At 38.4% G+C, this 27939-nt stretch overlaps 2 protein-coding genes across 3 annotated transcripts; one reads left to right on the top strand and one right to left on the bottom strand.

The window, feature by feature from the left end:
- The first annotated feature begins 2738 nt into the window (after nt 1-2738).
- Nucleotides 2739-5180, top strand: gng13a (guanine nucleotide binding protein (G protein), gamma 13a). The gene is made up of 3 exons (XM_028459265.1): nt 2739-2949; nt 4450-4557; nt 4636-5180. The coding sequence occupies exons 2-3, from the start codon at nt 4460-4462 to the stop codon at nt 4739-4741; spliced, it is 204 nt and encodes a 67-aa protein (XP_028315066.1). The 5' UTR covers nt 2739-2949; nt 4450-4459; the 3' UTR covers nt 4742-5180.
- chtf18 (CTF18, chromosome transmission fidelity factor 18 homolog (S. cerevisiae)) lies at nt 4218-26969 on the bottom strand. Of its 2 annotated transcripts, none has more exons than XM_028458996.1 (23): nt 26902-26969; nt 26737-26829; nt 25046-25135; nt 24818-24962; nt 24025-24214; nt 23845-23937; nt 21066-21118; nt 20840-20972; nt 17952-18176; nt 17771-17868; nt 17550-17673; nt 16421-16560; nt 14580-14673; nt 14406-14504; nt 14188-14318; nt 12152-12263; nt 11829-12053; nt 11574-11723; nt 10247-10377; nt 8007-8151; nt 7773-7868; nt 6348-6417; nt 4218-5395 (listed from the first exon to the last, which is right to left on the bottom strand). In XM_028458996.1, the coding sequence occupies exons 2-23, from the start codon at nt 26822-26824 to the stop codon at nt 5274-5276; spliced, it is 2754 nt and encodes a 917-aa protein (XP_028314797.1). In that variant the 5' UTR covers nt 26825-26829; nt 26902-26969; the 3' UTR covers nt 4218-5273. The 2 variants fall into 2 exon arrangements, with proteins under 2 accessions (XP_028314797.1, XP_028314808.1); XM_028459007.1 differs by having other exon boundaries at nt 25046-25132.
- Nucleotides 26970-27939: the final 970 nt, after the last annotated feature.

Below are 27939 nucleotides of genomic sequence, written 5' to 3'. Positions count from 1 at the left end.
TCAGAGTGTTGAAGATGGATTAATTTATGTTAAAATGATAAAAAAAAAAATACCTGGGGGAAAATCCAACCAGACCCCCCTACTATAGATTTATTGTCACCTTTTTCATGCCTTTGGTGTTTGCATGTCTGCTTATTACACCAGTTCCACAACATAGACGCTGGTTGGAAATGGTTTCATTTGCTAAGTGTTGTAATATATAAAAATCCTGATGGTTGCTGTGGATCTTTTTTTCTGAAAGTACCTTAAAATTCTAGAAGACCAATCTAAAAGTTCCTATTATGTCACAGTCTGAAACCAGTAACTGCTGGTAATCAGTGGTTCGGTATATTTTTATATTGTTCAATAGATTGAACTTTAATGGTAATTGATACGCATTGACATTTCTTAGCATCAATAATTTGTTTATGAAAATGTGCCACAGCATCAAACTCATGTCATTGTCATGTTTTGATTAGGTTAGAGGGAACATTAAATATGTTCATACACTGCTCATAGGAAATGAGATGATCGTTAACAATGGCAGACCCAACTCAACATTTCTTTAACAAATGGTTTGCAAATGAGTTTCCGCTTGGTCAGAGCAGTGGTTCCAACATGTCTACCTGATGCAAAAACATGCTTTTAAGGGCTTCACTGAGGACTAGATTCATTAAGATCTGAAATAAAGGGTGCTAATCCATTGGCTTCCCTAAATACTTTAGTGACACAGTTTCCTCACCTGCTGCACGGAATTCACTAAGATTGCAGCAATCATTAGTGCACGAGCAGAACTGGTGCAGACCGCCCCTATTTAAATGAACATTTTGCTCGTTTTGCACATTTGAGGAAGTTAAATTTGAGGCAGATGGACTTCTCTGTCTGTTGCACTAACATTTATTAATATAGAAACTAAATAAACAAATAAAAAGGGTGTTTTTTTGTTTGTTTTTTTAAAACAACAACTTAAAAACATAAATTATATTTTTCCCCCCTCATTTAATGTGGGTGCTCCCTCCAGTCCTGTAACTTTGCTGTGATCAAAATTGACAGATTAAGACAGAAACTGTCCTATTGATCTTCCATTGATCTGAGTTAATACAGCAACACAGTCTGTCAATCAGTCTGCATTATTTGAAGATGATCCAGCGCAGGTCTGAGCAGTGCTGTGTCACGCACACTCTCATGTGTCACCGTTGTGCCATCAGTGCGTAAATTACGCATCTGCTGATTCTGGCCTGACATCAAAACGACAAGAGACTTGTCGACAGTCACAACATGGAGAGAAAGAAGATCAGTGGAGTAGTGAGTCCGAAGCCTTGTCGATCCATGATCATATCCATATATCCATCTCTGCTCACAGCCACCCTCTTTTTCCTCTCTCTCTCTTTCACACACACACACGCCTGGAGCCTTTTGTTAATCTCTGCTGTGTTTTCTGTCCACATTTACTGCAGCGATGATCTCTGCATGTGTGTCTGCACCTCCTTTTCATTTGTACTATTTTTCCCTACAAAAACAATCACCACATTAATTTATTTGCATTTACTCCTCCCATGTTTTTGCTACCCCTGGGAGATCCGCCTACTATGCATATTAATTAGTGGGAAACGCACTAAATGGAATGAGGGCACAGTGGGATGCGCAGCCCACGCACACTCCTGATTCCCTGCCCTTTGTACTCCGTATTAGCGCATGGAGTGACGTTTGCAAACACTTTAATGACACTAAACCTTTTCTGACTCCGCCCCTGAAATGTCAAATCTACATATTGGCAGTTCACACTGTCGATGCAAATAAGTAGAAGTACATATGTATTGAAATCCTTTTGGAAAACATTTTTAACGGTATATTAAAAGAGTGTGCATGTGTACATAGTTTATAGTTGATCCTCAGGCACAAAACATTTAATCACAAGTACCTGGAATGGAACTATCACTACATTATCTTTACTTTAAAACATCTTGTCAAGATCAAGAAATGATTATCAAAACGTTTTCATACATCTGGAAATCTGAATTGAGTGAGTGTGACAAAAACTAAGTGTGAGCTAATAGGAAACAAGTTTTAGTTACTGCAAAGAGTTGGAAAATCCATAGAATGTAAATGAAAGTGTAATATAGATTCATCAGGCAAGCAGTTTGACTGCCATCTGCTGTTCAGTTGAATCAATAGTTTGTCATATAAATAGCACAGAATTGTGTTTAGAGCTCACATACACTGCATAACATCAGATGTAATAAAGTGCAGAAAGGTGCAATAATAATACCTCTAACTATACTCACTGTGTAGAATTAACACTATACAAATACATGATTCAGTGCAAATGTTAGTACTGCAGCATGGAGAGGGCACATACAGACTAATGTTTGGGTCACATTTGATTAATAACGATGCAAAATCCGGTTTATGATTATTGTAAAAGTGGGGGATGGTGGTTGTTTGTGAATGAGGCGAGATAGAGAGTTAGAGAGAGGACAACTGTGTATTCTCTCCTTTGGTTTATGACTGTTACTCATTACTAATTTACCCCCAGCACATAAATTAGGAATAACAATCATTTTTTATTGAAGACTTATACTTAATGTGTCAGACTGGAGAGCTGATGGGTCAGTTTATGACCATTATTAACACACATTCATTAATCAGCCTGTTTCCAGCACTGTATTAGCCACATATGCACAATCTCTAAATATAAATGTTTCCACGTTCCCCTGAGGGTTTGCGTACCTTTGGTTGAGAATCAACTGTCAGCTGAGGGTTCCTCCTGATGACGTCACGGCCCCTCCGTCCTTCATTTGCGTGATTTTGCCTGTGAACGTGAATTTGCATCCCAGAGAGTCTCCACTGCTTTGACAGCCAAAGCATCCTCATCCACCCCCCCACTAACACACGCTCATCCCGGCTCCGGAGCGTCCGTCCACCCGGCCTCTCACCGACCAGACCCGGTCCCGTCCCGCAGGCCTCACGGTAAGAGCGGCTGATGGCGGGGCTCGACCCGTTTGTCTGAGCCGGAGCTGATACCGACATGTTTCTGTGTTTATTTCCACGGACCGGCCCGTGTGTCTGTGTGAGTGACTAATAGCATTAATATTATTAATAATATTAATAAAGTGATGGAGGCAGCGGTGCTTCAGTCATGGAGGGGCCGACCTACTTAGAGCCGGTGGATGCGGAGGATGGAGGCTCTCCCGGCGCTGCTGTACAGCCGCAGGGTGGGGCCGGAACACGGATGGAGATTTAAAGATAACATCGGCTTTGTTTGGAGGCCCATAGGCCATCAGTCAGTGTGTTAATATGAGCATATTTATGTTCATATCCAGTTAAAGAAGCAGTAACTGTATGAAGCTAGTGCTGCTTATTATCCGTACCTGTCATTACGTACAGTTGAATGGTTAGCAGCAGCTTTATACACGATAAAAGTCAGATTTCTGTGCTGTTGATTAACACTAATGTGTGTTATTACTCATTTATGTGTTCACGTATGTTGGTGAAACTTAAGAATATAATTCATAAAATAATCCTTTTTTACTTAATGTCCCTAAACACAACAAATGTAACCCCCTCCCAAATACACGGCGCAAATATCGCGAGATTATGAAAACACAACCAAATAAAGACACTGAATACTAAATACAAGGATCATGTTTTTATTAAATAACGTTTTAAATGACTAAAGGGGTCATTGAATCTACAGTTAAAATATGATAATACTCAAATGGTTAATATTATTAAACTTGTATTGTAGTTTGGAATTTAGAGAGTAAAAAAAAATTTTAAATTTTTTTTCATTCAGATTTGACTCAACAGAGTGGAAGAGTTAATGGTTAATAAATGTTTCTAATTAGTGCATTTTGTCTTAAAAAGAAAAAAAGTTATGTTACATTTATTTACAACTGTTTTTTTTTTAGGAAATTTACTTTAATATGACATGTTTTGACTTCAGTCTTCCTCAGAGGCATCTACTGATCGCTTTGATGTCCTTGTGAGTTACGTCTGGGTGTGGCCAACTTGAGACTTCTATCATGCTGGTTACAACCCCCTGATGCCTCTGAGGAAGACTGACAGTTGGCAGTCGCCAAAACACGTCAGGAAATTAAAGTAAAATTCCTGAATAAGGATTTTCTGAAAAATGAGAATTTTTAAGATATTAAAAAAAAAAATGTTTGTTTCCAAATCACCAGCATTAGACACATTTTAAAGGAGATGAAAAACATGCATCACTCAGATGTACCATGACACATTAAGTTCAGTTTATTCAGTTATTAGTCAGCACACCAACAGCGTCTGCAGAATCAACAGTTTTCTGGTAGAACTTCAGACTATTTACCATTATTTGTCCTTTTTTTTACTGCTCAAAAGTTTGGTTAAACAAAAAAAATAATAAAGAAAATAATACATATTTATATATATCTCCTGTGTGGAGCTGAAGTGAATGATTGTCCTCATTTCTCCTCCTTCTGTGTGCAGAAGAAACATCATGGAGGAGTTTGACGTCCCACAGATGAGGAGGGAGGTGGAGAGCCTTCAGTATCAGCTGGCCATCAACAGAGAGAAATCCTCCATCACCGTAACTGAGTGAGTGTAAACTGCACACACACACGCAGACACACACACGCTGACTTTAGTGCTGACTGAGTGTTTTTGCCATTGCAGGCTGGTGAAATGGATCGAAGGTTGTGTGTGTGAGGATCCATTTCTGAACCCTGAGCTGATGAGAGCCAATCCCTGGGTGGAGAAGGGGAAGTGTGTGATACTCTAATGATCTCACACACACAGACACACACACACACACGGATGCATACAAAGTTTCTTGCACTGTACGCAGTCACGCAGTCCCTAAGTCACTCTCTCCTTTTCTCACACACATACACACAGTGTGTAAAAGTGCATGGACAGCTAATCAATGGCATCTCTACATGTAAACTCCTGAATGCTGTTGCGTCACACACACACACACACACACACACACACACACACACACACACACACACACACACACACACACACACACACACACACACACACACACACACACACACACACACACACACACACACACACACACACACACACACACACAGAGTTTCCAACACTAAATAGTTTTCTAGAGGTTTGTTTTCATGGACTGCTGAGCATTGTTTACCTTTTTATCGTCTCTTTACACTGTCAATCCAAATAAAGACTGTTTGGAATTTAAACGTGGTGCACGGATCGATTTGTATGTTCTCACACTGCACGGAACAAAGAGTGGGCCAGGTGTGTGTGTGTGTGTGTGTGTGTGTGTGTGTGTGTTACAGCAGCTCTCTGATGTACACATTTCTTCTGACGGCGTTGGACATGCCCTCATTGAACTTGAACCACACGTCGCTGTTGCCCACAGCCGTTCCCATGGCGATGACTGCACAGCTCTCACCTACACACGGACAAACAGCGTTCAATAATACAACATAAAGAAGAACTTCTGAAGTCACAGTAACTATTTATCTTTTTCGAGCCATTAAAATAAATGATTTTCTCTTTTTTCCTCTTCAAATAATTGATTTCCAAAGTTAATTCATTCATATGAATTCAAAAACATTGTCCACTGCCGTGAGCCATTGAGCAACATCTATAATTATTACTGCTGCTCTAACACATGATGTCTATACATGACAAAGATGGAACCAAACCTGCCATGAAAAAAGGCAACATGGCTGCCTTTCATTATTAATTCATGACATATCTGCCACTTTCACCAGCTTGGTGTTTTTGTAGCTTTTTGTTTAAATCCAGTAAGAATTGAACAGCTTTATAATTTAAAACTCACTTTTCCGTGTGTTACTATAGCGATCATCATTGTGCCTGTAGGTTTACGTACATGATGAGTTTCTGCCTGACCTACTAACATCTGTGCTTCACAAAGATAATCATTTCCTGATAGACAGTTTTAATTGGAGCTGAAGGAATTAAATGTAATGTCTTAATAATGAAATCCTCTGCTAGCAATGGTAGCATCTATTTAGTCATATCTGTCATTTAAATCTAAAAAAAACAAAACAAAATGAACAAAATGATTACTATTTTAGTAAAAAACTAATGCGGTTACATACAGTGTGTTTAGTAAAAAAAAAACATGTTGGTCTCTTTTTCTCCAATGTTTTACAAAAAAAAACGAGTGGATATATTAAATTTGAATTCCCCAAAACTCAAATGACATTTTTTTACCATTAATAGTAATAATAATAATAATACAATTATGAAATAGTTTTGTAGAAAAATAATGTGAAGAATGATTTGGTATCACTTCAGCCCAGATCATCCACAGTAAACAAACTGAGCCTAACCTAGTGTATAGCTGATGTTGTTATTGACTGTGACGGCAGTACCTGTGAGTGAGGTGGACTGGGCTCTCTGAGGTTTGGCAACAACAGCTCGACCGAAAAAATCCACCTCCGGCTGTGAGACACAAACGGAGCGATGACAAGTGTGTAGATTAGAACCCTGTCCTTCACACCAAAGTCAGGTTGAGTGAGTGAAGCGTCACGTGCTCGGCTCATTAGCCTCGTTTTACAGCTTCACCAGAGGGAAGTGCAACCCAGTGGCTTCTCATTATCCTCATTTATGCCCCTGGAGGCTCCACCATGGCCTAAGATAAGCCTGCACATCCATATGGACACATGGAGGGATGATGTTCAGGCCTGACTGGCTGATGCTCACTGGCTCCCCCTACAGGCAGTTCTCTTATCTGAAAGAAGCCATTGCTTTAAAACGAAATAACGGTTCCAACAGACTGGCCCTCATTTATAATCTGTCTGTACGTTCAGATCTGAGCATACGACGTGCGATGAACTAAATTCGTGCAAGCTTCGGTATTTATCAAATTTGATGCTACGATCAGATCTCACATCAGGTCTGGGCTCGTGTACGATAATCTGAGTGTGTGGATTTGTGCTTTTCATTGAAGCATAAGCAGACACACATTCAGAACAGATAAAAACAGATCATTAAGACAATTTACCATTAAACAAAACAAATTGAATTCCTAAAAAGCCCACATTATTGCTGATATCACTTTTTTGGGTTTCCTTCCACGGCCTATCGTATAACCCTGCTGGTAAACTCTGCTAGCGTCAGGGCAACAGCGGTTCAATGGTGTGCGCGAGCACACACTCACACACAGTACAGCACTGCTTCTGCTCTGTATTGGAGTGGGGGAACACTGCAGTGAACCATTCATGCTTTTAAAATGTAAAGTATATCTAAAAAATCACCAGTAATATTCAATAAGTCATATGATGAAGTATAGGTGAAATTGACCAAAGGCACAATGAATCCTTTCTAGGATCTCTGCTGTGAAGTTGTACGCAGCGCACACAGGGGGGCAGACGTCATCTATGTGCTCCTTTTCACGCAAGGTTGATAAATGAGGGCCAATGAGTTCTGTTCATATAATAGCAGGTGAAACCTGATGACTGAATGAACTTCACCACTCTGTCTTTGAGTTACACTCTGAGTTCGGCCTGTCGTCTGCTCTGGATGTTTTCCTTTGACTTTAGATCAGCTTCACACTGAAGCTCTGATACATAAACAAATCAGAGCTCCTACACTTTCATACAGTTTATCCATTTACAACAGCAACCAATAGCATCATTAAAGCTGGGATTTGTTCTCCCACAATGAACAAGACACATTCAAATTAAGTCTAAATAAATAGTGAGATTTTGGATTGAACCAGGTTGTAACCATCATCATTTAATCATATTTGGAGCACATGAGGCCAGTGTGTGTGTGTGTGTGTGTGTCTGTCTCACCCTTGTCTCCACTGTTGTCTGTTTCACAATGTTCTCCAGCCTCTGCTGATGGTTGATGCTTGATTTAGATGCTGTGCTCTTTTTTTCTTGTTTTTGCTGCACACACACACACACACACAAAGCAGATTATAAACACATTAGATTATTAGGCAGGCGTTGGCCTTATTGTCCTCGGGCTGTGCTGCACAGACTCTGCCCCCTCACGCTGTCAGGTACGAGGCGTTACGTTCTCACCGCTGCTGGGTTTCTCTGCAGCATCAGCTGCTCCGCCCTCCTCATCTTCTCCTGCTCCATCTCTCTGCTGATGGTCTGCTTGGCCTGATAGGTCAACTGGCGGCGTGGGGGCAGGCCAGGGAACCTCACCAGCTCCTCAACGCGGCTGGAATACACTTATAGTCAGGCTGGTGCAGCCGACCGTTAGACAAAATAAAAGCTTCCCATCGGGCAGCCACAGTGTGCGTTAAAAATGAGACTGAATGTGTTTTTCTCTAAATCCTTAATCCGCTTACTGATATTCTCCAATGACATGCAGCACACAAGCTCTAATCTGTGAAGTGTCACAGTGTAAATTAAAAGTGACCATATGCCCCCAAAGCATCACAGTTATTACCACTATACTAAAAAAAAAATAATAAAGAAAAATCCTGGTTTGATTAAATTAATCATAAACAATAAAACAAGATGTGATGAAAAGTAATTCAGCTTCAGGAGAACAGGGAACACAAAACTCCTTGTTTCCATTTATACATTTGGTAAAAATCAGCCTCATGGATTAAATTTGAACAACTCCAGCATTCTGTTACTTTAGACCAGTGGGTTTTTTTTTTTTTTTCATGACCCCATTTTTATATTACACATTTTTGGCAACCCCAAAGACTTTTTTTCTCTAAAATTAATTATTTGAATGTGTTTGTTATAGTACGTTATAAATACCGAGTAGCCAGTACAAGAGACAATATTTGCCAGCTTCACTTTAATACAAAAACATTTTTGAACTACATTTATATTTGCAAAAGTGAAAGTATAGAATACAGTTGTTTGAGATTGTGGTGTTTTAATTTGAAAAAGTAATACAAAATAATAAATATTATATAAACATCATGAACTTGATCCGCAACATGGAGAAAATGACTTTCACATTGAGTCTTCAAAAGAATAAAGGAGACGAATACTGGGAAAAGTGGGATTGTCACAAAGACAATGAACAATACCTGTGCCAAAAACTACCTAACCTTTGTTTATTTTATCTTTGCATCTATTTGTGTGCCTTTTTGTACAACCCAGTCCCCTGTTTGTTTAATATTATGTTAAATATTACAAAATAAAAAAAAAGTGAAAAATATATATATATATACAGTATATTTAATAAATGTATATTAATTTATTTTCTTTGCACTTTCTGCCTCTTCCTGCACAGTATATTTATTTCTGTTTCTTTTTCATAATTGTGCAAAATAGATAAAAAATAAATAAATAAAATAATAAATGTAATTTTAATCTGTAGTTTTTTGAAATTACTGAACATTTTAGGCGACCAAATATAATTTCCAGGCAATCGCACATGGGGTCACGACCCCAAGGTTGAAAAACACTGTGCTAGACAGAGACAATCACATGCACGCACGCACGCAAACACAGCTGTTAACACTAGGAATGATCATTAAATGTTGATAAACATCAACTGACCAATCAGCAGTGAATGAATTATCATCTTCTTCCCAGTTGAGCGGCTTTATTCTCAGATGTCTGACCAATCACAGCTGTGCACCAAAAAAAAAAAACAAAACGAGCAGTCCAATCAAATAATTCTATGGGCTCTGTGCGTTGGAGCCATCAGCGTTAATAAAAACACCTGCACTCATGTTTTCCTCCTCCGTCCAATCACAGAGAGGTGTTGTGGTGAGCCAGAGAGGGCAGGTAGAGGAAGGTGTAGATGAGCAGCAGCAGCAGCAGAGCTAAGAGCAGAGGAAGCCCCCAGTCATTGGTGACCAGCACCGAGTCACAGCGAGCCTGCAGGAAGGAGCCGTCCTCTGGCATGGCTGATCAATGCTGATCGATGCTGATCAATGCTGATCAATGCTGCTTATTCCATTGGAATGACACACATCTTCACTGCTCGAGTGTGAGTGTAGATTGAAGTTAAAAAGTCACAAAAATCCTCAGTTTCAGAAATGAAAAAAGACCTTCTTCCACCTTTTTAACTCAGATGACCTTCTACTGCAGCTTCACATGCTTCTCTCTTTAAAGTGCTAATCCATGGAGCTGGATCACATTGGTGAGGCTTTATTGTTTGATACACACACTACACACACGCACACACTCCAGGTGTTAAGGAGATTATACTCCAAGCCATCATGCAGTGTGGACAAGAGCATTGACCTTCAGCACTTCACAAACTCCCATCAACCCAGCAGGAGTTCAGAAACGAGAGAGAGTGTATGTGTGTGTGTGTGTGTGCGCGTGTGTGTACTCACGGCTCCAGTAGGTACGTGTACTGTCCCTCAGGTGTCCGGTCCTGCCTGTAGGACAGGTTGTAGGCCAGCATGGTGTTGATCAGCTCACGCATCTGTTCTTTCTCTCTGCTGCTGAACAGCTGTGGATTCACCTGAAGGTTCAAACACAGGAAGTGACATACAAATACAGTACGATGCCATCAATTACCCACAGGTGACCTTTAATTTGTGCTGCTAAAGCAGAGGTTCTCAACCTTTTTCAGGCCGTGACCCCATTTTGATATTACAAATGTCTGGCGACCACAGAGACATCTTCTCGAATTAGTTGTTGATCATGTTTATTAAAGTTGCAGAAGCACTTGGTATTTTGTCATTTAATGATAAAATACTTCAGAGGCCTCCATTAGTCAGATTAGACCAGTGTTTTTCAGCCTTGGGGTTGGGACCCCATGTGGAGTCGCCTGGAAATAAATGGGGTCGCCTGAAATGTCTAAAAATTGATCAGAATTGCTGATTAACATACATTTTTTTAATTATTATTATAACTATTTAATTATTATATTTTACTACACACAATCTCAAACAAAATATTTCTATACTTTTACTTTTTCAAATATCTGAGCTGGTGCATGTTGTCACTTTGTGCAATAATCCTGGTTATTCTGTATTTGTAACACAGTATAGTAAACATGGTCAATAACTAATCATAGAGGAAAAAATGTCACTGGGGTCACAAGAAGACATTTGTGATATAAAAATGGGGTCACGAGCCTGAAAAGTTAGAGAAACACTGGCAATGAGCCTTAAAGTGTAAATAAACCCTGAGGTTTTGACTGACGTGTGTCTAGGCGGGAAAATCGATTATGGGCGGAGCTCCTACAGCAGTTAAGACATGCCCAGTCTATACAATAAAATCTCCAAAGAACAATCTATTCTATGCTAACTGGCTACTCAATACTCATTATTTCTCTCTATTCACAATTCTCTCAATCCAACCAACTCACCACAGATTGTAGAGCCCACAGATGCTACTTTTCATAGAAGGGGCGGGGCTAATAGTGCAGGTTCATGATGTAAGACGCCACCAAAACGTCACAAACCACCATTCTCAGCCAATAGCAAAACTCAATCGTAATAGCCAGGTTTCAACCCATGTAGGACAGTTACTCTGACATTTTTAAAACACCAGGATCAATCAACAGCACTACTTCAGTTCATACCCAAATACATTTGTTTTTAGCTGAAAAAAGTGCGTTCAGGGATTAAACAATCCATCAGTGTTTGTAGACAAAATGATGAAAACTATATTTTTAAAACCGGCAGGTTTTCTGGTAAAGGTTGAACTTACAGGACGCAGTTTGGGACAAATGATGTCAAGCAACAGCGTGAGAACATCAAGAGTGAGGCTGAGATGGCTGATCCTGGTCCTGATGCATGCTGGGATGTCAGCCAACATGGTGGAGACAGCGTTCCTGCAGCTGAGGAGACGCGAAAAAGCCTGGAGACAAAATAATAACGTTAGCACCTTCTCATCCTGCAGTATTTCATCCACAAATATATCACTGGCTACTTGGTGGTCACTGCTGGTGCAAACGTGTCGTACCTCATGGTGGCTGTGAGGGTAGCTGATGCGTGGCACATGCGCGTGGGCAAACAGGAAGTGAAACGTGACGGACAGAAAGGGAAGGTACTTCATGAGGGAGAAGTTCTGGTTTTGCAGGATCACTTGGTTGAGTCGGTCTGAGAAGGACAGCCAGTCCAGAGCCTCACACACAATCTGCAGGTTTGGGTCTCTCACTCGCATGGAGAGGAAGTTATCGTACAGACCCTGAAGGAGACGCAACCACATCACAGTCCAAACCTTTACTAACCACGATTAAATATCTTATATATCTCAAGTCAAACATGAGAGGTTTGATTTCCTACCTGAGAGACCTTCTCGTATTCTCCGCTGGATGAGGCCAGATCTAGAATGTTCTGGAACCTCTGAGCTCCTCCTGCACTGGACGCCTGCACCAAGTCCTCACTGATACGCTTCCTGTAACACACACACACACACACAGTTTAAATCGACAAATCAAAGAGCACAGGACACAATCAGGATAACATCAGTTCATGCTTTATTTATCAAATCCCACCTTACATTGCTCTGTACACACAAACACATCCATGCTTTTTTATTTTTTACAGGGACAAACATTTTCTAACCACCTTAATGGTAACAGTAACACGCTGGCAATTGTTTAGAGATTTGTGTAACGTGAATGATTTAGTTGTAAAACATATGAATACAAAATACTGACTCAAGATTAATAGATTCCATTGATCGCAGCGACATAAAGCACAACCAATTTGTGTTCTACAGTTCTTCTTTCAGGGACACATTTTTCTTTCTTTTTCTTTGAACACGTTTAGCCTGGTGAGGGTTATGAGTAGGGTTAGACGTCGTTTAAATTTAAATGATTCCAGTTCCGATTCTTTCAAGAGGCATTTGTACAATGTATGTATTGTATACAATGTATATCGCTATGTATAGGCATGTATATAAACATGTTTAAAACGTACAATGATCATGTTTGTCGTCCACGCTCCTGTGCATAATACAGTCTTTTTACAAGTGTTGCACTAAGCAGGGTTGATATCTTTTACTGAAGGGAAGCCACACTATAAACTGCCGCTACACACTGTTCATGGTTGCACGATAACGCAAACACTTCCGGTGGATTTTTCTTCATTGGTGTCCGGCGTCTTCTTCCAGTCAATGGACTGGGTATCTTAAGTAGGAATCAAAATTTAAAAATGTTAACGATTCCAGGAGATTTGTTAAGTTAGTCCCGGGACCAATCGATACTCAACGCCCAACCCAAGGTTATAAGCTGCTGGTTTAGGCTCCAGTCTACTTTGTCAGGAAGTGTTTACACACTGACACAATCCTAGAACTGATGAATGTTTATAAACAGTAGGAAAAAACCAGTGAACCCTCACGAATGGAGAAAACGTGCAAACTTTACTCAGAGACTACGGCAGAGCTACTTCATAGGTACTGTATGATCCAAAGAGCTACGGTTTCACTTTAACTAGAGGCGAAGATAATAAGGAAGGCAAGCAGGCACTTAAAAATCTGGGAAATATTTAAGTTTCAACATGCAAAACTTTATTTCTCTTAATTTATTCACTTGTTTCATTTGCTACATTAAATAGAAAATCCTCATGTTGCTATTTTACTGGCTACTAACAAACAACTTTTAATTAATCGTAAAACAGCTTTTCTTAGAAACCGTTTAAGATAGTTTGTTATTTTATTCTGATGTGATAATATTTTCTTATGTACACATCAAAGTTCTTAGATTTAGGACATTTAGGAAAAGGTTATGAGTTATAATGACAAGCAATCTGGCGGGGGATGTTGATGACTATGTCTTCTTGTTATATATAACATACCACAAACCATACACCAAATCTGCAGCATTTGAAAACATTTGTCACTATGTTTCAGTGAAAAAAAACATTTAAAGATGGTTAATTTAATACTAAAACAGTATTTAACTTTACTAATTAATAACTACAACTGCCGTCTGCTGTCATCTTTGCGAGTTTGAATCCTGGAAAGTTAATCAGATTTTAGATGGAGTTCATTGGTGACTAGAACTCCTAGGGCCCACCTCACATGGTCCATGAGGGCTTCTTGGTGCCCATGGGTAGCATGTTGGTGACCCCTGGACTAGGGATTTAGTTTGAACTGAAAAGCTTAGTCTACAACGAAAGGAATGTCAAGGAAAATTCAAGTTAATGGCCTTGTTTATCCAGGGCTGAATTGAAATATTCACCTACTTACCTTATGCCATGTCTGCATGATCATCTTTATAGCTAGTTTTGTTGTCAAAGTCTACTTTGTCCTCTTTAAAAATACAAAAACAATGTTTTATTGAGATATTCCTTGTTAAAAGATGAACATATGGTACCGTTTGGTGCGTGGTAACTGGAAGATCTCCTGCCAGAGGTGGAACAAGCCTTTGTTCTGATCCTTCTGCCCCACAGACACACTCAGCACAGTCTTGGTGTCTAACTGCTTGTGTCCTCGACTATGAAAGAACTAGAAATGACAAAACTGTGAACTTACCAGACTTGAGTCTGATCATCGGCACACGCAGTGCTGATGTGTGAAGCCTCCTTCACTCACCTGTAACGTGTTGATGCAGGATCGGATGTCATTGTCCGTTTTCTCACACAGTGACATCAAAGCGCCCGTCTCTGCCTTCAGTCCTTGCTGAGCTGAGATCTGTGGGAAACACCAGCAGCTTAATTAACTAATGACTTTACATTGTTGTTGGAAATGTTTGAAAATTGTCCGGACCTCCGCCAGCCTCTGTGCGAGACGGGAAGGCTGAGTCTGAGGGAAAGTCAGAAGGAAGGCCTGCTGACGGAGGGGTCGGAGAGCAGGAACGTACCTGAGCGTAAGCAGAGAAACAGTCCACTAAAAACATCTATTACACATTCACTACATAATAGGGATGGGCGATATTGACAAAAAAAAATATCCTGATAATTTCTGGTATTCATCACGATAAATAAAAACTATAAATAAAATAAATAAATAAAAAAATTCACAACTTAAAGTGTAAACAGGTTCTTTACAAACACAAATAAATGTGAATACATCAACATTAGACACATTAGAAAGGCTACAATAGCTACTGACTCAAAGAGTTCATGAGCTGATATTTTATGGAATATATTAGTGCACGTGGGTCACTCTATTAGTGTTATTGTATGTAATTCATTTATTTTATCACTTAAAATGAAATTATTTTCTAAATAAAAACCATGAAAAGCAAAAATAACTCCATTAGTGTTTTTACTATTGCTGAATCTTGTTTATTTATCTGATAATAAGTTACATAAAGTCATTATTGATAAATATTTCTCTGATTTCCTATAATCAAACCAGATCAAGCTGACGATTTAATCATTCAGTATATTTAGGTGTAATAATCTCAATAGTTAAATTAGTCTAATGGGACCAACTTTGTCTGTGAACACGTAAAATATAAATAAAAAATATTGTGTTTCACAAATTGGGACGAATGAATAGTGACATTAATATTATGCTATATTTATTTATTTCACACAACGTGTTTTTATTCTTCCATACAAGTGTTAAATCTGACCATAAACAAATCGATGGCCCTCTGTGGCTTTATTACAGTAAGACGTGTTCCTTTGTTTTTGTCTATTCTTTATATGGAGTGGTTAGCGTTAGCTCTTTACCCAGTCTGTGTGTTGGTGAGTTAGCTTAGCATAGTTAGCTTTAGTTGAGTTTCCAGTTCATAATCGTTGCTGCGGGTTCATCTCTGTCCCCGTGTTTGTGGAACTTTGGGTGGACCTGACAGAGGAACTTGAATCAGGTCACTTTGTTGGATGGTTGTCTGGTTTTAACCAAGTAGCAGCATTCCTGCTACATAACAGTTTAAACCTGTTTCCAAGACCAGAAAGATGGCTGGCTTTAAACCAGCTTAGAGGCCGATCTAATCAACTCACAAGGGAATGAACATAAATAATACAAATTATTTTCAAAAACAAATGAATGAAGGAATATAGAACCAAAAAAAAAGATTTTGGTGTGATGTGTGAATATTACAGTAGGATAAGTGACCCTAAAGATATTTTTTTTTTTGATCATGTTTGTTACGCTGTATTACAGACAGGATTAGTGAAAAGTTGTGCCAGCTCAGATTTTTTTTTTTAAATACATTTTGTTTTTAATTAATGTATATTTAAAAAAAAAAGTGAAAGTATAGAATACAGTTGTTTAAGATTTGTGTTTTGATTTGAAAAGAAGTAATACTCTTAAAGAGTAAATATTTATTTTGACATTTCAGGTGATCCATTTTAAACTCCAGGCGACCCCACAAAAGGTCCAACCCCAAGGTTGAAAAACACTGTTATACACTTTATCTGACTTGGTTTTTTTTATGCAGCCAGTGAAACCAAATAAGTTAAAAAAGGTTGAACTAATGATGATGATGTTTGGAGCATCAATAAACTATATTAGAAAACCAGTTACATTAGTGAACCCAGTTCAGACCTGGTTTAGGATTCATTGTGTTCTCTAGGTTTGTAACGTTAATCTGTGTGGACGCGCTGACAGTCTGGATTATGCACACACTCCTGCTTTAAACTTTGCATTTTCCTTACAGGTCATTACAGATGCAGATGATTGGTCGAAGCAGGATGGACTCTTTCTTCTTCTTCTTCTTTGTTGATGCTTCAGCACCGCTTTCCCCACCGTGTCCATCTTTCCTGCTCAGAACGGCTAACAGTATGTTGATGGCGGCCTGCAGAGAACCACAAACATGGTCAAAGCTATCGATGGACGGGCAGCAGTCACGAGCTGGGTTTTGAGCATTATTTGTGTCAATATACCCCTCGATTAAGATTTTTTTTTTTTAAATGATAAAATGTGTGAGATTGATAGAAAACATATTTTAATAATTGTTCACTACATATGTGTAGAACTGTACATAGAAGTGTAACATGCTTCCCCAGTTTTGTGTTAAATTATCATTTTTGTTAATTATTTATAATATGAAATCAATTTTTATAAAATTTTCATGGCAATTACATATACAAAGTCAATTATCTAAACTCAATTATAATTTATTTACGATTATGACAGCAACAGATTTTTAAAATTACAATTATAATATAATTGTAATTAATTATCAATTACGCGATTACAATAAATATTGACCCCAACCCTGGTACCAATAGCACCGGGGGTTACCCGTAAAAGCAAACAATTTTAAAGTAGAAAGCATCTATTTATACGGTTACCGAAGTACATACGTATCGTCTTAGGGTTAGGTTTAGGATATAACCCAATATCGCAACAATTTCTTGGGTTAGAGTTAGGTTTAGGGTAAGGTTTAGTCTTAGTCACAGGACCTAAACTGGCCAATTACTGACCTATCACGTGGCCTAAACTGGGCAATAGGGGCTCTGCGTACTGATAGAATGTCGGTATATTAATACGGCAACCGTACAGATAGCCACTGCCTTTAAAGTATAATGCTAAGAAATGTCCCGGTCTCCTCTTCTGTTTTTACTCGAAGAGCAGTGGTCATGTGACCAGGTACCACACGTCCTGTGACCATGTACGACACGTTCTCTGACGTGTATTAGCGGAAAAAGTGTTTCCATAGCTCTTTTGCAACACATTTCAATATCGAAACGTCTGAAATTCTTCCTCATGAAAGCGTGAAAACTTTTTAGCGACATTTGAGTGTTTTTTCTAATTTAAAAAAAAAAGACATCCAAAACATACCGCTGGTGCTCCATCAATCTCATCAATGATCAGACAGTTGGGCCTCTCGTTTGATCCGAGAACAGACTTCATTTGCGTGGCCGTGTCGATGCGTTTCTGGAACACTTCAGCACTGCGATCGTCACTGCACAAACACCCAACAGTAAAAGTCAGATCACAACATATCAACACCAATCCAACGACTGAGTGCAGTTTGTCAGTTAGGCTTTAATATGACAAACCTGGCATTGATTTCCACCACATTATACCCAGCATGCTTTGCTATGACATGAGCCAGGGTGGTTTTACCCAAACCTGGAGGGCCGGACAACAAAGCAACCTGAGACGAACACAGTGAAATCATTTGTTGTAAAATGTAAAAGTTGGCAGAATAAATGCTAGAGAGTCAGAGGTGGTTGTGACCTTAAACTTGGGTCGTTTGTACTGGTCGAGTTCAGCCTCCAGCAACTCCTCCGTCACCTCAATCTTACTCTTGAAGCGAGTTTGATTTGGGTTTGCTTGATTGGGTTTAAAAGAGCCCTGATTGGCTGCTTGTTTGTCTGTTTTAGCAGGACGGGACTTCCTCTCTCTGCCAAACACCACCGTGTCCCAAAGCTTCAACCATTTCAGCAAACAGCGGTTTGTAAACTGCAAGAGTGAAGCACAAGATATGATGTGTTGGTATCATTTTACAATAAGGGTCCCTTAATTAACATCAGTTAAGGTTATTATTAAGTATTACTGGTAATTAACTATGGTTAAGTAATGCTTATGAGGCACTTCTATACATTTATTAAGGTTTTTGTCAGGATGCTAATGTTACTTAACACCTTACTTAATAAACACCATACGTAAAGGTTTACTAGACTTTATTACATTTTACTAATATATTAATTAGGGATGTCCCGATAAAACTTTTTCATTTCCGATATGATTGTCACGGTTCTGGCTGTGATCCTGTTTTCCTTATGGGTTCCCTCCCCCTTTGTTTTTCTTTGTGTGTCTCTGGGGGGCGTGGCCTCTGCAATCAAGCACACCCGCATCTCCTGCATCTACTCACACCTGCAACTCACCTGCTCATCAGCTGCAGTACAAAAGCCCGGGGTTCTGCTCTACTCCTTGCCAGATTATTCAGTCTACTCAAGTGGTAGTAATCATCGGCTGCTCTAAACCTTTTTTTAGAGTTAATTCCCTGAATCTACTCTTCCAAGTTCTAACTGTTTCCTCTCCTGTTGCTCAGATCTCCACCGGTGACATCTCCTCCAAGCCTGCTTACCTCCTAACCACTCCACAACCCTATGCCTGCCTGCAGGATCGGATTTACTCCATTGACCTCCTCCATCTGCCTTCCAGTCCGCCGTTCATACCCCGACTTTGCAATAAGACCTCAAGTTCTTCAATTCAGCTGTCTGGTTTGCATTTGGGTCCACATTCATATCGTAACAATGATACCAATATTGCAGCCTTGCGTATCGGCCGACACCGATATTGATCCGATATAATTTTTTTTCCTTTCTCTCTTTCTCTTTTCTTTAAAGGAGACTTATCATGCTTTTAAATCCTTCCTTTTTTACATATAAATCATACAGTTGTGGTCTATATAAAGCGGAACTGCAATGCTTGGGTCTGAATTCCTCATTATTATAGCTCCACAGGCCCCTTTTCTTCCCCTTTTCTGATGTGCTTCTGAGAGCAACTCGTTTTGGTGCGATCTCTTTAAATGCAAATGAGACACTTCATACCCCGCCCCCTCACCAGGTTTCAGAGGTGACACTCGGTTCAACTCCACCCTGTTCGGCCATTTTTGTAGTTTGATAGAAGAGATATGGCTATGTAGCAGCGCAGAAAATGTCTATTTACACGTTATTTACAAAATGTCAACAACAGAAGACTTGTCCATCCAGCCTTACATGTTCGAGCCAGAGTCTGACCCAGCGGAGCGAGATGAAAATGAAGATGATGAACCTGCAGAACCCTAACAAGTGAGCTAACACAAGCACCGAGCTAACGCTAGCGCCAAGCTAACGTCACGAAATTAATTTTAATACAGTCTTTTCGGAGACAAAAACGGCAAAATGAAATGACTAATGAAAACTTTAGACTTAAATTAAATCACGTAGGCCATATCATCAAGGATCTAAAACGAGCACACAGCGCTAACATGTGAAGACGGTGCAACTGCTAATGCTAACAAAACAATGACAGGGACGTGTTATCATCACACTTTTTAGCGTTATTTACAGCTTACCGAAGTGCTCTGTTCGTCGTCTCTAAAGATAGAAGGAATTGAACCCTCAATCAGACAAAGTCTTTCAGCAAATCCTTCTTTATACTGGCGGAGGTTGCTGAAGCAGTCATCCTTGAAGTGCTTCACGCACACAAAAATGACCTTACCCACAGATGTGGGTACATTTCTGTGAAAAATAAAACTCAACCAGGCACTTTGAAAAGGTTCTGATGCTGGGAGATGTTGTAATGAAGTGTGTGGGTTACTACATCCAACAACCGAACATTTTGACTTATCCTCTCGTAACTTCTGCATCCTTGAGCTTGGACTACAAAATAAAAGCGAGAAATAAAAATGGTGGATTGCTCGAAGTGTTGGACCTGGAGTCGATGTACTAATTTGGCAGTTCCGCTGCAAATACTGTGACGTTATTGTTCAAAAAACGTAATCGAGAACAGACAAATCGAAACAGATTGAAAAATATGTCCAAAACAGAATATAAAGATATCAACGGAGCACCTGAAGAGACTAATTTGAACTTTTCTGTAGTTGTAAACACTCTAAATATAGAACAAAATGCATCTAAGGGCTAAAAAAGTGGATTTAGCATGATATGGCCCCTTTAATAAAAAAATAATAATTACTTATTTTGTAATGTGGAATGTTAGAAAAGGTTTGATCAAGTGATGTTACTCAAACAAAGAACAAAAGTCAGCAACAGTAAGTAAATTTGAATCCAATATTCGTTTTCAGGCTATAATCGGACCGATATCCAATACTGATATCAGATCGGGACACCCATAATATTAATGAATTCATACATAAGGATAACTAATTACATTATGTAATGTTTTATTAATGCTTAATAATGTTTTAGTTAATTCTGTGCAGTAGTGAGTATACATTAACTGATGTGTTAATTAATGTTAGGTAATACATACATATTATTAAACTGTTAATTAATGCTTAGCTAACATTAACTAACATTCATTGAGGGACGGTTATTAAAAAGTTTTATCGATGTGTTTATTTAAATTAATGCAATAATTTCTTTTGTTTGTAATATGCAGGAATGGTGACTCACATCGTCACTGAGAAGCTCCGTGTATTGTCGTGGAGAGAATCTGTCCACCCACAGTCGGGATGATCTGTTCACAGTCTCCTCAGAATCTTCATTTTCCATATTTTCAGGTTCCACAAGCACCTCATTGACACTGCTGCCATGACGACACAGAGATGGCTCAAGTTAAAGTCATATAATCCTCAGTATGACACGCTAGTAGGCCTTTAAATGGCACGTCATAGCTTACCTTGATAGAAGCTCTGCAAGACGCTGAGACTCCTCCACAATCTGTTGGTGACGCTGCACAGATGATTAAAAAAAAGCTTTAAACCTTTATTATTTAGATTCTTCACAAATCTTACAACAAGCATTTTTTGTTTAACATGATTTATGTCAAATTTAATCAAAACATTTCCCTTCTTCCCATTCCTAAATTCACCTACATGTAAAAGATAATTACTAACAATGCATTAACTTTTATAAGAATTAAACTATATTATACAAAAATAAAATTACAGAAACGATACTAAAAACCCAACAATAATCAAAGCAAATGGAAAAAATAATTACACCATTTTATTGTGTGATATGACAGAGGTAAGCAACTTTTACTACAGCGGGGGCCCCAAAAATGTGATTGTCTGATCCGAGGGCCACATTATCAACATTCAAGTCAGTGTTAGAAATAATTCCTAACCCGAACATTTATACAGGGTTTATGTACTTTTATTGTTGTATTTTGTGTTTCCGTTGTTGTTCAAAAGTAAACAGGAGTCCTGGTCCAGACAATATCTGTGGTCATTTACTTAAGTTCTGTGCAAAAGAACTGAGCTCAGTTTTTAGTTATATTTTTAATCAATCTTTAGAAACACAGCATGTCCCCAAAGTCTGGAAGGATGCTGTTAAATCAAACCCTCCCCACATTTGAAATGATTTTAGACCCATAGCCCTGACCTCACTCCCAATGAAGGCCCTTGAGAGGCTGGTGTGATCAGAACTTTTACATAAAACTGAACATGCTCTTGACCCACTACAGTTTGCTTATAGGCCCAACAGAGGAGTGGAGGACACCACGCTAACTCTGTTAAACCTGCTACTTAAACACCTGGAGGGAATTTAATTCCATGCTCGACTTTTATTTATTGATTTCTCATCTGCTTTTAACACGATTCAACCCCACATTTTAATCCGCCGGCTGTTGGATCATTTTAACTTAAGTAATAATCTTGTGGGCTGGATTTTAGACTTTTTAATAAACAGAACACAGAGAGTCAGAGGGAACTGGTTTTTATCAAACACAGTGTGCTCTTCCACTGGATCTCCACAGGGGCGTGTGCTGTCATCTCTGCTTTTTATTCTCTACACAAATATGTGTCACAGTACTTTTAAAAATGGGTCTATTTTAAAGTATGCAGATGATACAGTGGTGGTTAGTTTCCTCCAGGGCAACGAGAGCAGCCATGGACCCATAACTGATGATTTTATCAAATGGTGTGATGAATCATATCTGGAAGTTAACATTGTAAAAAGATATGATTATTGATTTTAGAAGACTGACAAGGATCAACCATGACTTCATGACCATAAAAGGAGTCAATGTTGAATGTGTTCCATCCCACAAATCCCTTGGGACCATCACTGATAACACTCTGAACTTTGAGGAGAACTGTGAAGCTGTGTGTAAAAGGGGCCACGAGCATCTTCACTGCTTAAGGAAGCTGTCCTACTTCCACGTGGACTAAACTATGATGACCCTGTTTTACTGAACTTTTAATGAATCTATTTTATCTTTTGTCTGGTGTCGTGGTTTGGAGGGCTACCTCTGACTGGGTCAGATAGTGAAATGGTCCAGTCGACTCATTGGTGAGCCTCAGCTGAGCGTGGAGTCCCTGTACTCTAGACAGTTACAGCGGATCGCCCGCTCCATTACGGCAGACTCCTCCCACCTTCTGTCTGCAGAGTTCCAGCTCTTTCCATCCAGTCGGGGGTTCAGGGTCCCAAAGAGCAGAACAAAGCGCTACAGGAACAGCTTTGTTCCAGCCGCAGCTGTTCTTTTAAATAAGTTATAGTTTCAGATATTTTTTATTTATAGTAGTTTTATCTTTTTACTGGCTTTTACTGTGATGCTATAATGATCTTTTAATTGCTCAGTTGCCCCTCTTTCCTTTGGTTCTGGTCAGCCTGTGAATACGATGTCGTTTTGTGAATTGTCTGTTTTTGTCAGTGCTCTGTGGTCTGTTGTTTTAATGTCAATGTAGATGCCATCCTCTGTTTTTCACTACAAAACAAATCTACCTACGGGTAGTTGTTGATAGTCGTTTGTGAATTTTTGTTGTGGTTTTATGCGTTTTTCTGTCATTCTCGTTCGTGAATTTTTGTTGTGGTTTTATGTTATTTAACATGTTTTTCTGTCATTTTTGTATATTTCTACTGTCGTTTCATGTATTTTTGTTGTTGTTTTGCGTGTTGTCCTAGTTTTGTCTGTTTTTTGAGTCAATTTGTGTATTTCTGTTTACATTTTTCTTTTGATTCATGTGTTATGAGTCATTTTGCAGTTTGTAGAAATTTTTGTGTATTGTTCTCCTTTTTGTTGTTGTTTTTTTTAAAGACATTTAATGTATTTTTATTTTATTTTATATTTCTGTTATTTTGGGTGTTTTGTAATCATTTTACTTTGGGGGCCACACAAAATTAGACCAGTCACATGCTGTCCATGTCTGTATTATAGTATCAGTGCCAAAGCAGAGAACTAAAATCACTCTTCTATGTCAGTAGGTGGCAGTAAGTATCACAATAAAGCTGCAACGTGCTGTCACAGGATGATGGGATGTTGTGAGACGTGTTGCAAAGCAAAAAGTATCTCACAGGAAGTTGGAAAACAATGTCAGAACGCATGAGTAAACATGATAAACAGGTTATAATCTATTCGCCATCACATGTCGGGGCTCATAATGTTATGGCTGATCAGTGTGAGTCTGCTGCTGACTACTGTGTTTATGTCCATGATGTGTAACAGAGTAACTCACCCTCTCTGCTTCCTGCTGTCTCAGCACTCTGATGGGCACAGTCAGAAGTCCCAGCTCACCCACAGAGTTAGGCACAATAGTGCTGTCTGCTGTCTGAAACCGCGCAGGAAATTAAACACAACAGACACGTTGAAAATAGCTCTACAATATAAACATGTGTTCAATAGCAGTAAATGTAACCTTTGTCTCTGTGTCGGCCTTCTGTTTGAGGTACACCCGACTCCCAGATGAGTCTGTGACGCTGACGTATTCGCCCTCCATCGGAGGTCGCTTTAGCACATGCAAAGACGCGGGAGTCGCTGTCGGCAGTCGCCGTGGTGATGCTGGGATGGCAGCAAGCCCGCTAATGTCGAGCACAGCGGGAGTCGACCTGAATCAGAGACAAGGAATAGATCGTATATTTTCATTTTCCAATTTCTATCTTCCTAAGGCGGTTTTAAAACCGTTTGACAATGATAACTATCAATTAGTTATTACTGAAATTAATTTATACAGTATTGATGTAAAACCATATGAAATAATAAAAAGCATGCACTAAATGTAGCTTGCAACTAGGCCTGGGCAATATATTGAGATTCAAGATATATCGAGTTCTCTATTTTGGCTATATAGAAAATTACAATATCGCCTGGATCGATATATTTTCATTTCATAGCTCACTTCGTATTAAAATAATCATTTGTGGAGTCGCTGCTTTTGTTACTTCTCATAACAGCATGAAAAACACAGTTGGATGGATTGCTGAGTACGTCCTAACTCAGACCTTCCCCTAAACAAACACACGACAGAACTCACTCACACGTGCTGTCCCACGAGCATTTGACATTGAGCAAATTTAACCTGGAATTGTCTTTCTGGTCAGACTTTATTGATTTAAAAATATCAAAATTTATATTGTATATCGCCATTTTGAGATGTGAATTTTGGTCCATATGGCCCAACCCTACATGCAATATGTAGTGGTATCTCTTACCTTAAAGTGTTGGAAACCTCATACTGCTCTGGTGAAGAAGGCGGTGTGATGTCACGGCTCAGAGGCGGGGCCGTGTTCTCTTGAGTGGAGTTAAAAAGTCGCTTGACGACGCCACCATCCGTCTTGGGGCGTTTTGCTTTAGGAGCTGAATGAGAGGCTGTTTTAGTTCAAAATTAAAGGGACAAAAACAATAAAGAAAATCAACAAATACAGGCAGTGCAAACTCACTGATTGGCTTATCATTGAGCAGGTGCTCTATATCAGAGATGTCTTCTTCTGGATGTCCAATCTGTCGTTTCACCTCCTTTGAAGTGTCTTCTGAGATACACAAACATTTAACTGGTTTACGATGACCAACACTTATTGCTCAAAGATTCATCCTTTGTCTAATACAGTATTAGTTCCCAAACTTTTCACAGTCCCGTACCCCTTCAGACATTAACCTGAAGCCATGTACCCTCTACTCCTGCACACTTAAAAAACATAATAAAGTAATGTTATATACAATGTAGCCCTACAGTGAATTTTACGTATCCCGTTGAAGAATAATATAAAATAATAATAATAATAATAATAATAACTAAAGCATTTGCATTTCCTGAAAAAAAATATAAGTGAGGATGCAGATGCTGACCCGCATCACACTGCATTAGCGTGCATTAGCCTTGCGATAACCTAGCAATAGCATTACCCTAGCATTATCATTAACATTAGCATAGCAATAGCATTAACCTAGCCTTCATATTGACCTAGTATTAGCTTTAACCCATCATTATCATTAGCCTATCATTAGCCTAGCAATAGCATTAACCTAGCATTAGTTTAACAATAGCAATAAGCTAGCATTAGCATTCACCTAACAATAGCTTTAATGCAGCATTAGCATTAACCTAACCATAGCATTAACCTAGCATTATCACTCACCTAACATCAACTTTAATGCAGCATTGGCATTAACCTAACCATAGCATTAACCTAGCATTAGCATTCACCTAACATCAGCTTCAACCCAGCATTAGCAAGAACCTAACCATAACAGTAGCCTAGCATTAGCATTAACCTAACAATAACATTAGCCTAGCAGTGGCATTAACTGCTCTATTTATATTCTAGTTTCCAATGTTGTCAGTGTTTTTCATTTTAATCCACGTACCCCCATGACAATTTGCGTACCCCTGGGGGTACCCGTACCCCACTTTGGGAACCTAAGGTCAATGTTCAAACATAATTCAGTTTAAATAGAGGTATAAAGAAATTATTTTCACAAGGTACAGGAATGAAGAAGGGCTTTACTAATCACCAGTTGTTGTTTTTTTCCTCCAGTTTTGAGTAATACTGATTAGTTATGAACTATTAGTGAATATGTAGATTGTTTATATGATTATATATGGGTATGTAATTGTATTGTTAGTTGTATTGTTTTTTTTTTTTTTTTAAATCGGAAATGAATAAAGTGCTACAACTAAATAAGTTTGAATTTCTTCCTACTCATTTTCGCATAATTTGTAATTCATCATTTTTTGTTTTTTAAACTATTGTTGTTATAATTGTACATGTTTGAAATAAATCTATAAATCACAGACTTTACATAAAGCAATTCTACATCAACACCATTTTATTTGATCTGATTTCTTATAGTTTAAAGACAAATTGCCAGGTTCAGCCTATAGTTTGAAGCCAAAGGCAATAGTGAGTCTCACCTATTCACCTTATCAGAATGTTCAAGATTTGTTGCTTATAAAAACTAAATGTCTTAAAAAGTAGCAAACTAACTTCTAACAAACACCAGGTGACCCTGCTCTTACTAAAAACATACAGTAGCCAGATTATGTAGCTTTAAAATAAAGATAAAATATGCTAAAACTATTTGGACCTGAAAAATGCTGATATGAGCTGAAAGATGAACGTAAAATACAGACTTTCCATGGCTGCCATTGCCTCCAGCTCGTCAGCAAACTCCTGGTCGAAGTTATCCTCGATCTCAAACATCTCGTCATATTCGTCCATTTTGGCTGAAACAATAAAACGACTTTTTATAAAACACGAAGGACGAGAATAAAGTAGTTATTGTGACTGTTTCCAACCTTCGACTGTTTCTCTGACAGAATTCCCGGTAATTTTTTCGTTGTGAAGAATTACATCCGGGTAAAGCCGAGCTCCCGTCTTCTGATTGGCTGTTACAGACACACTACATATCCCAGCATGCAATACGTAAGTCTCCGTAAACAGAAGCTTTGTAAAGAGACTTTGACCTTTTTATTTTTAATTATTTTTTTTTTTTACAAAAGCTTTATAAAACCTACGTATGAGCTCTAATGCATTAGTAAAAATAAATAATAATAATAACAATAATAATAATAATAATAATAATAATAATAATAAAATAAACCTAACCCATTAATAAGACTTTATCTCTTTTCTTTATATAGTTATAGACACAACTGCTCTTACATATATGTTACTATTAATCTTACTCCATGAACGTTTGTTAAATTGTTAATTAAAAAATACTGTACTCACAAAATTAACTTAATCAGACAACCAACATTGAACAACATAACAAAACATAATTTAGGTTTTAAAGTGTGTCTGCAGAATTTATCTCCTCTTTTTCTAGAAAATATGTGTGAACTTAACTTACTGACAAGTTAGTGATTATTGTAAACATGATTGGGTGAGTTCAGTTACACTAAACTCAGTCAACATGTCTTTGTAATGAAAATGGGCTGATATTCAACACAGCAACTAAATAAAACTAATAAAGAATAAATGAAAGAAATGTTAAAAAAAAAAAAAAAAAAAGCCTTCTGGCAAGAAAAAAAAAGTGAAAATAACTTTAATTTTTTAAGATTAAACATTTTTTTTGAGTAAATAAAAATGTGTTGATTAAATTTTCTATCTGTACCATAGGCCCAATGAAAGTCAATCTTAATCAATGAATTCTAAGCTTAAAAATAATCAGCCGATAGATATTTTTCTGATAGCTGGTTCTGGATATACAGAGATAGGAGTTAGTGAGTCATTTTGTGCTGGAATCCTGAAATAATCTGGATTTTACTGAGGTGGTCCACTTTCCTAGATTTAGTGAATCAATTTGTTGTGATCAAGTTACCAAGACAATT

Source organism: Gouania willdenowi, chromosome 1 (genome assembly GCF_900634775.1).
Source record: "Gouania willdenowi chromosome 1, fGouWil2.1, whole genome shotgun sequence".
NCBI lineage: Eukaryota > Metazoa > Chordata > Actinopteri > Blenniiformes > Gobiesocidae > Gouania > Gouania willdenowi.
Note: the sequence above shows the minus strand (reverse complement) of the source record. Positions and strands in the feature narration are given on the sequence as shown.

Bases quoted from the DNA above. Each gene is read 5' to 3' on its own strand.
- gng13a (XM_028459265.1), top strand. From the start codon at position 4,460: ATGGAGGAGTTTGACGTCCCACAGATGAGGAGGGAGGTGGAGAGCCTT. The intron at 4,558-4,635 runs GTGAGTGTAAAC...TTGCCATTGCAG, and splicing joins TCCTCCATCACCGTAACTGA to GCTGGTGAAATGGATCGAAG.
- chtf18 (XM_028458996.1), bottom strand. From the start codon at position 26,824: ATGGACGAATATGACGAGATGTTTGAGATCGAGGATAACTTCGACCAG. The intron at 24,215-24,817 runs GTAAGAGATACC...TCTCTGATTCAG, and splicing joins GAGGTTTCCAACACTTTAAG to GTCGACTCCCGCTGTGCTCG. The intron at 5,396-6,347 runs GTACTGCCGTCA...GTCCGTGTGTAG, and splicing joins CCAGTCCACCTCACTCACAG to GTGAGAGCTGTGCAGTCATC.